Below are 8,479 nucleotides of genomic sequence, written 5' to 3'. Positions count from 1 at the left end.
ACACAAATTTAAAAGAGGTACTGATTTATTGTCTAAAAATGATCAATATTTTCATATTTTTGGAAATGATACTTGCATAAACGTCAGTTAAACTGGTAGCCAATGTGGAGTCTAAACTGAATCAGGAAAATATTTATCAACATTTAGCACATATACCTTTTATATTACTTTTCAGTTTTTCCTTAACAGACGATGGATAATACCCTAGATGACAGAATTTGGCTGTTTATAAAGGAAATATTATTTTATATGCAAAACTGTTTTGTTAATCTAGTATGCTGCTAGAGAGTTTTATTGGGAAACAGCTAATTGGTTTTTTCCCCTTCCAAGGCTAACACCATGATTCTGAAGGTCTGCACAAGCCTTTTGCTCTTATTCTTGGTCAATTCTGTGTGGACTCGAACTGTGAGACAAGTTTATGATGATCTGGATCCTGGTCATTGGTCTCGCTATACTTCTGAGTGTCCACAGGAGTGCTTTTGTCCTCCTAGCTTCCCCAATGCATTATACTGTGACAACAAAGGACTTAAAGAAATACCTCCAGTTCCAGCCAGAATTTGGTACCTCTATCTTCAAAACAACCAAATTGAAACAATTTCAGAGAAGCCTTTCGCAAATGCCACTCATCTGAGATGGATAAATCTGAACAAGAATAAGATCACAAATGGTGGAATTGAGAGTGGTGTGTTGAGCAAGCTGAAAAGACTGCTTTACTTATTCCTTGAAGATAACGAATTGGAAGAGGTCCCTGCCCCATTACCAGTGGGTCTGGAACAGCTAAGACTAGCCAGAAACAAAATCTCCAAAATCCCAGAAGGAGTCTTCAGCCACTTGGAAAACCTTACCATGTTAGACCTCCACCAGAACAGTTTGTTGGACAGCGCTCTTCAAAGTGACACCTTCCAAGGACTCAACAACCTTATGCAGCTCAACATAGCAAAAAATTCACTCAAGAAAATGCCTTTAAGCATTCCAGCTAATACACTGCAGCTGTTTTTGGACAACAACTCCATCGAAGTTATACCAGAAAACTACTTCAGCGCAATACCCAAAGTGACTTTCCTTAGGCTGAACTACAATAAACTATCTGATGATGGTATCCCTCCAAATGGGTTTAACGTTTCATCTATTCTAGACCTACAGCTGTCTCACAATCAGCTCACTAAAATTCCACCAATCAATGCTCACCTTGAGCACCTTCATCTTGATCACAACAAAATCAAAAGTAAGTGTGTATTACCAGTGTGGAACCCTTTAAACCATATCCATTTTAAATGTCTACTTAACTATAAAAATGCTCTTTGAGAGAAAGTGATTAAAATAATGGAATCATTGAATAATTTGGGAAGGAAAGGATCTCTAGAGGTCATTTATGCCAACCTTCCTGCAATAAGCAGGGATATTTGATGAGGTTTCTCAGAGCCCTGTCCAGCCTGACCTTGAAATTTGCCAGGGATGGGACATCCACCACCTCTCTGAGCAAAATATTTTTGTGTTTTACTGATTTTACAGCATATTTGTTCTATTAAGATTTATGTCCTCAAAAGTTTTCAATTTCGTGTAAATGAGACAAGGCTTTGTACCCAAGGCAACAAAAGCCTGTTGGTTTTAATAGTTTCATTTCCAGGACTGTTTCCAAATTCATCCAGGTATAGAGGGAGTGTGGTGGTCAGGGACATTACATAATCTATATGAAGAAAGTATCTAATCAGTAAGTATTTCATTTCATGCCAAAAGCCAAAATAAAAATGATGACTTTATTCACCACTGCACAGAAGGTAGCCAAGTTTCTATATTTATCTTCTCATCATGGTGATTTAATTGAATACATGGTCCTTTACCACTTTTTTGTGCCACTGTAGTCCAAAGATATACTAAAAATAGTGATTTGGCTTTTGCACAAAAGAAAGACCTATGAAAGGAAGATACTTCTTGATAATTTATATTTATTCACTGCATTTTGCAAAATAAAAATGTGAAATCATATAAATAAAAAGAAAATTGTATAACTGGCACACATTTAAGTGGCCTGCAAGACTTCTACCTGTTAATTAGAGCTAAAGCTTATGGCAGACGTTATTTCTGAACATATTTAATTGCCCCCTGGTTACTAAGAGATTTATTTAAATTGCTTCACTGCAAGGCCTCAGGTGCAGACTTTATTCTGTCACTTCAAGTGGACATGAAATCAATGGAATGTAGCCTGTCCAGTTTAAGAACAGTTTTGCGTCTAAGTAGTATTTAAAGAGCTGTCCGGTCCTCTTCCTTCCCTGAGTAAGTTTGACAAAGCTTAAGTCCATGAAAATTAAGTTTTGTGGTACGTACAAAATCAAGCCTTACATTCCAATGACACATGACCTGTGAAAGTGAATCATGACGCTTTTCCACAGATCTTGTATTCCTTAATGCTTTTACCACTTTTCAAAAATCACTGTCAACTTAAGCACATGTTGGCTTGTGACTAACTGACTTTAGCCAAAAAAAAAAAAAAAAAAAAAAAGGAATTCTTAGTAACTGAATATAAAATAGTTGCAACCTGATACCTTAAATGAAACTTGGGTATCATGTAAGAGTATTTTACCACATAGAATAATTGTTCAAGAAGTAAGAGATAATGGCATTGTCTCCATGAGACATTGCTCTAATAGATAATATCTTAAAAGTTTGCAAACAAGGAATGTAATTCCATCAGGCCAGAGTAATAATAGCTGACATTAATTCAGTTAATTTGGTTTCGTCTTCTTAAACCCAGATCACTCATTATTTTAAGAAAATCAATATAAAAGGTTTGAAAAAAAAATTTGTAAAGTCCTGATCTGGTTTCTTCACAAAAGAGTTGTGCTGAAGGTTTACTTTTATGTGCGCAGTACAAGCCCTTTTTATAACATTAATTCTCAGGTGTTCCTTCACAACTGCTAATCACTGCTTTGTTTTCTATTGGTGAATCATAGTTACACTGTTGTCATTCCAAGAGTTCATACATCAGCATTTCTATGTAAATACCATTTGCCTATGTTTTATTGTATGCTATTTTGTAATATCAATTCTTCATATAAGTGCACGGCCTTATTTCTCCGGAGACCATTTATGAAGATACAAGGTCTTCTTCTGAAGCCCAGAAAAGCCAATGATAGCCTCATCATTTGTCTCAGTGGAACAAGAATTTCACCTGTAATCCCTTTCCTAAGGATCTCACAGAGGAAAAAAACTATTCTAATTTTGGAAGTAAAATCAACTTAAGTCCCAAACTAATTATGGCTCTAACAGATTTGCAACACATTTGTTCTATGGCATTTTACAACACACATGCCTACACATTTACCTGGGATATACATTTGTGAGGCTCTGGTGAATTATTAAAGAATGGAAAAGAGAATGTTAAAGTAAGCTAAGAAACAGTATGAAATGATGTAACAAGTGAGCAAGGGTAAGCAGGTGGTATTATTACAGTGCTATCAAAGGACAAATGAAAGGGAGTAAACAGTAAGTTCATCTGGAAGAACACCAGGAGGCCAAGATAGATACTGTGAGCTAATATTATTCCATGTTTAGAGAAAGGGAGAAATCCCTGGGCCATGTATCTAAATTTTGTTTCTAAAATGTAAGTTTTACTGGAAAAAGATCTTCTGCACTTCTTTAGCAGACATGTAGTGTTAGCCATTAATGAGAACCTCTTTGGCAGTTTTCCCTTACAGCAGCTCTAGGTTTCATGTTTAAATATTAAAGGACATAACAATTTTGTTGACAAGTGGTGGAATTCATCTTCTTTGAATAAACTATCCTAGATTTTTAAATCTAATTTAATTGTGTATCCCTTTCCATTGAGTCTGAGACCTCCTACTCAATAGAAAGGGATACACAATTGTATAGGGAAATTCATCCCATCTTAAGGATCTTTCAGTCCCCTTTTGGAAGTCATCTCTCCCTAGAGTTTATACAGAGAGTCTAAATTGTTTACTTAGGCTGACTCAACTTCTACATGGATCATGGCAAGGTGAATTGTACCTCTGGAAGGTACAAAACCCCTCCTGCTTAAATAAAATTCAGTAATATATCCATGAAGAGTATTGAAAGAGAGAAAAAGAGAGAGAGGCTTTTACTCCCCTGATAGTTTGGGTAGGATTTACTGTTTATGGAAAGAGAACAATAAAACCCAAACCAATTAATACCACACATAATCAGGAAATAACTTCTTCCTAGGTGGCCTGTGGTTAGATAACTGCTGCCTCACTTCAAGGCTGGAGTAACTAACCCAGTGAAAATGAGTGCAGTGAGATAGTTTTTGGTCAGAGAAGACACAGATTTAGGATACACTTGAAGCCATCTTGTCTCTATGAACAGTAGTGCTGATCAAACAAAGCAGATATTTTCTGCTAGATAGTGTTGATTCACCCAAAACTTTAAATAGCTGCCTTGGTAATGAAGATTCTTAAGCTTTCTGTGTTGTAAATTCACACATAGAGATAAGTTGTAGCTTGTTTCTTCCAAGAATACCAAAAGCTTTGCCAACTTTAATCAGTTTTCACAAGATAAACAAACACATTTTGATATCACGGATATAACAAAAGTTTCGGGCCTTGGCCAACTGGATGTATTAATCTAGTTTCCATGACAGAGTCCACTTCCAAGATGTTGCAAACATCTGGGCAGTTTTTCAAAATAGAGTGGAGGGAAAAAAAAAAAGTAAGTTATGGGGAAAAATAAAGTAAGTTATGTTGTTATTTTTACTTCATAACATTTCTCTGATTTTGGGGATTGTAGTCAGAAGACTTGTGCATGGTATCATTGCTAAATATAAAGGAAGAAATTTTTTCCTATCTCTTTTTTAGTAAAGAAATTTGTTCAAAAAAATCTGTTGCATACACATTCTCCAGTCACTTTTTTTTTCAGTTAGTCTGGGGCCCAGATCCTCAAGCAGTTAGATCAATCAAAAAATATCATAATTTGGTCAAAGGAATTTGACATCTTTGATAAACAAACACCACTTCAGTGTTTTCTAGAGGTCATTTTGAGGCTGAAATAGGGCAGCAGCTGCCTGACTATTTAACAACTAAAGACAAAATATAAAAAGCATTTTAGTCAAGTGACAGTGCAGAGGAGACAAAAAGCCCAAGCTATTCAACACTTCTGAATACGGGTAATGATTGAAGCCATAGTTTCAAATTTTATCTGTACAGAAACAAATTATGCGTGATATATGTAGAATTTTGAGGATTTGTTAGCTTTCAGATTAGGAAAAAAAATATCCCATTGCACATGCTATATTTTTGCAATTAAAACCAAATCCACTTAATAATGTCAGAGAACAGAGAAGTACAGATGTTAAAAATTAAAAAGACTATACAAAAAGTTCCTGTGATTCAATACTGCTGTTGTTTTGAATGCAAGATTTTCATTGGGGAATATTATCAGTCTAAAATTAATGTACTGTCATTGAAATAAGATGTTCAAAACCCCTCAGAAGTAATCTTGCCTTGCTCACTCAGAGTGTAAAGAGCTATTTCTCAAGGCTTACCATGTAGTTGTCTAACTCAGTATCCCTTTTGCCCAAGGATAAATTATGCATCCAATGGCCTTTATTCATAATTGCAGCATGGAATATGTGATTCACTGATCCAGGTCACATTATATGAAGGTGCTTGTTTTCAGTCAACAAAAGTATTTAAATGGAAACAAAAGCAACAGTCTCCCGTGCTAACATCAATGGAAGTTTACTTTGTGTCCTAAGTGAATTTTATCTTCATGAACTTTTCCCATGGAAATAACCTAACATGTTGATCTACATTTTCAGGTGTCAATGGTACTCAGATATGCCCAGTTTCCATTGCTCTAGAAGAAGATTACGGTTATTATGGCAACATCCCTCGCCTCCGATACCTTCGTCTGGATGGAAATGAAATTCAACCTCCAATCCCATTGGACATCATGATTTGTTTCCGACTACTTCAAGCTGTTGTCATATAAAGATATTGCAGTGCCACTCTTGTACTGTGAGAGTGCCAAGATACAAGTTTTGCTGGAATGAAACTTGTTCTAAGTAAAATCAAGAAGCAACAGCTTTATTTGACTTCTTTTTTTTTTTCTTTGCTTATATCTTTTCTATAACTGAAAAGGTTGTTCTTTCAGAAGGGATTTTGTGTGGACCTGAAACATGTGCTTAACACCTTATCCTATAAATTCAAAATGTGAATATCTTGAAAATCATTGGTGTAAGATCCCAAATATTCCAAAGAAACTTCTTGCCTACTCCATCTTTCTTGTCAAATGTGGCAATGCCTACCCTCCTAACATAATTCCTAACGACAAGTTATGTGTCCTTATTTTGTTATATAGTAACTAACACAATGAATTTGGGTGCACTTGGCCAAATACGTATGCTAATAAAAGCATGAGCTGCATGACTACTAGTTATCAGAATTGCCACTGACATTTCAGATAGTGGTTCATGCTGAACAACCACTTAACATGCAAATAACCCATAAATTGCTGTCATCCTTTGAAGATTACTTTTAAGGTGAAAAGTACATGACGCTTAGCATCCGAAGCAGTATACTGAATATATATAATTGTAGGGATTCATTCACTGAATTTCAGAACTGGAATAAACTGATCCAACTGAAATCCAGGGACAAGAGAACATGAGATGTAATCTTGTTCTCTCAAAGTCCCAGTTTTCTGCTGTTTTATTCCATTTCTTGTTTTGACACCGGTTCTTTCTACAACTTTGGGATCATTATTGAATATTTGGTTAATTTTAGTTTGCAGAGAGATACAACCAAGAATAGTAATGATTACATATTTCATGGACTAGGTACTTCATAAAAATTTGAATAGCTAGTTAATGCAATGGTGGTGAAGAGAAAATTAAGAAATTAAGAGATACATCCCCTCCCAATTATTTACTGAACTAGGAAAGCACTTGTATAGGAACTGTATCATTTAAGCAAATACAATCAACTCAGAGCAGTATCCAGCTATCTGCTAACTCATATACATGCATACAATAATACTGGATTTTAGAGAAGTCCAGATTATTAGAACACAATACATTAACAATTCACTAACAAGGGAGATATCCGAAGGCAAGTTTTTATGAAATATGTCTGATTTTATAAAATCTAGTTTATTTTTTTCTATTTTATAATATTGGCTTTCAATAATTGACTTGAATATTAGAGTCAGCTATTCACTGAGAGAGTATGACATTCTTATTTCTGCTAGCCAGCACAACAGACTATCCATCAGTCATTATTTTAGTCTTCTTGCATTTCTAGATAGAAGCAATTAGTTGCTCATTGTTATCTTGCATCTATTGCTAACATTTTAAGACTGGTGTCAGTAGCAAGCATTTAAAGACTACGCACATGGTATAATTTTTGCTTTGCAGATTAGGTATTTTCTTAAAATTAGATTTTTTAAAGTGTTGAGAACGGTAATTTCTGACAATCAATCCATTCTCTCTGAAAATCAAGCCTTATTCTGATCCAGAAAACTTGTGGAAACAACCTAGTATAGAAACCCAGCAGAGGAATAACCCATTCAGAACGCTGATCACTAAACCATTTATTTTTGCTGTTCTTTTGATGTGATTGCTGAGAAACTCCCACCCTTCTAACAAAAGTATTTTCTGTACCTCTGTGTTCACCCTATATGAAAAAATACAGATTTAAAAAGTCTTTACAATATGTATGCATGTTTAGTTATGTTCTTTACTCAATAATAGCATAGTAATTTATTTTTGGAAAAAGAATGATGTGACAATACTACTAATTAAATTATACCAATAATGATGTTCTCGTACTTGGAAATTAATTTCCACTTTAAACAAAGAACAAATACATGTACTCCAAAGTGAATATTCACAGGCATATATGCACTTATTATTATTATTTACACTTCTAATCATACAGAAAGGATCTTGAAGATCCAGTAAAAAATTACCCTTTTAGGTACCACATACACCTTGAAGAAAAGACTAAACCTTACCAAAGAGATGTTAAGCTTAAATATGGCAAAGGTTGATATGTAAAATCATAAAGGGATACTAGAGCATCAAGGTACTCCATTTGCTGGATAAGGGCATTATGTGATGGAATCAGGAGCACAAGATCTGATGAAATAATTTTTAACAGTTACTTTCACCACCTGTACTGCTATTTTTCCAACACAGTGTAATGTGAAAATCCTTATAAATCGGTCCTTCAAATAGTCAGTACTGTCCTATGCAACAACTCCAGAATGCAAGCAGATTGATGTTCAAGATTTGTTTCAGTCAAATCCCAGTTAATCTCAGTGCAGTGAAAATTCGTGATACATCCTAGGACAAACTTCTGTTGGGCTGAAGAGCTGCTGCTGCCAAGTGCTCTATATTCTACACCTTTGGAGCAATGCACTGACTCCACATCTGGTAATTACTTAATAAAGAGAAAATCTGAAGTATTCTCACTTAGGCTAATTTGTTACATCTTGATGCTCTCTC

General features: G+C 35.0%; 1 protein-coding gene across 1 annotated transcript; it reads left to right on the top strand.

Moving 5' to 3' along the window:
* Positions 1–339: 339 nt before the first annotated feature.
* On the top strand, positions 340–5,964 carry KERA (keratocan). The gene is made up of 2 exons (XM_053978405.1): positions 340–1,225; positions 5,792–5,964. The coding sequence occupies exons 1-2, from the start codon at positions 340–342 to the stop codon at positions 5,962–5,964; spliced, it is 1,059 nt and encodes a 352-aa protein (XP_053834380.1).
* Positions 5,965–8,479: the final 2,515 nt, after the last annotated feature.

Source organism: Vidua macroura, chromosome 5 (assembly GCF_024509145.1).
Source record: "Vidua macroura isolate BioBank_ID:100142 chromosome 5, ASM2450914v1, whole genome shotgun sequence".
In the NCBI taxonomy this organism is placed as follows: Eukaryota; Metazoa; Chordata; class Aves; order Passeriformes; family Viduidae; genus Vidua; species Vidua macroura.
Note: the sequence above shows the minus strand (reverse complement) of the source record. Positions and strands in the feature narration are given on the sequence as shown.

Coding starts and splice junctions, on each gene's coding strand:
- KERA (XM_053978405.1), top strand. CDS start 340: ATGATTCTGAAGGTCTGCACAAGCCTTTTGCTCTTATTCTTGGTCAAT. Junction 1,226..5,791: donor TGATCACAACAAAATCAAAA/GTAAGTGTGTAT, acceptor CTACATTTTCAG/GTGTCAATGGTACTCAGATA.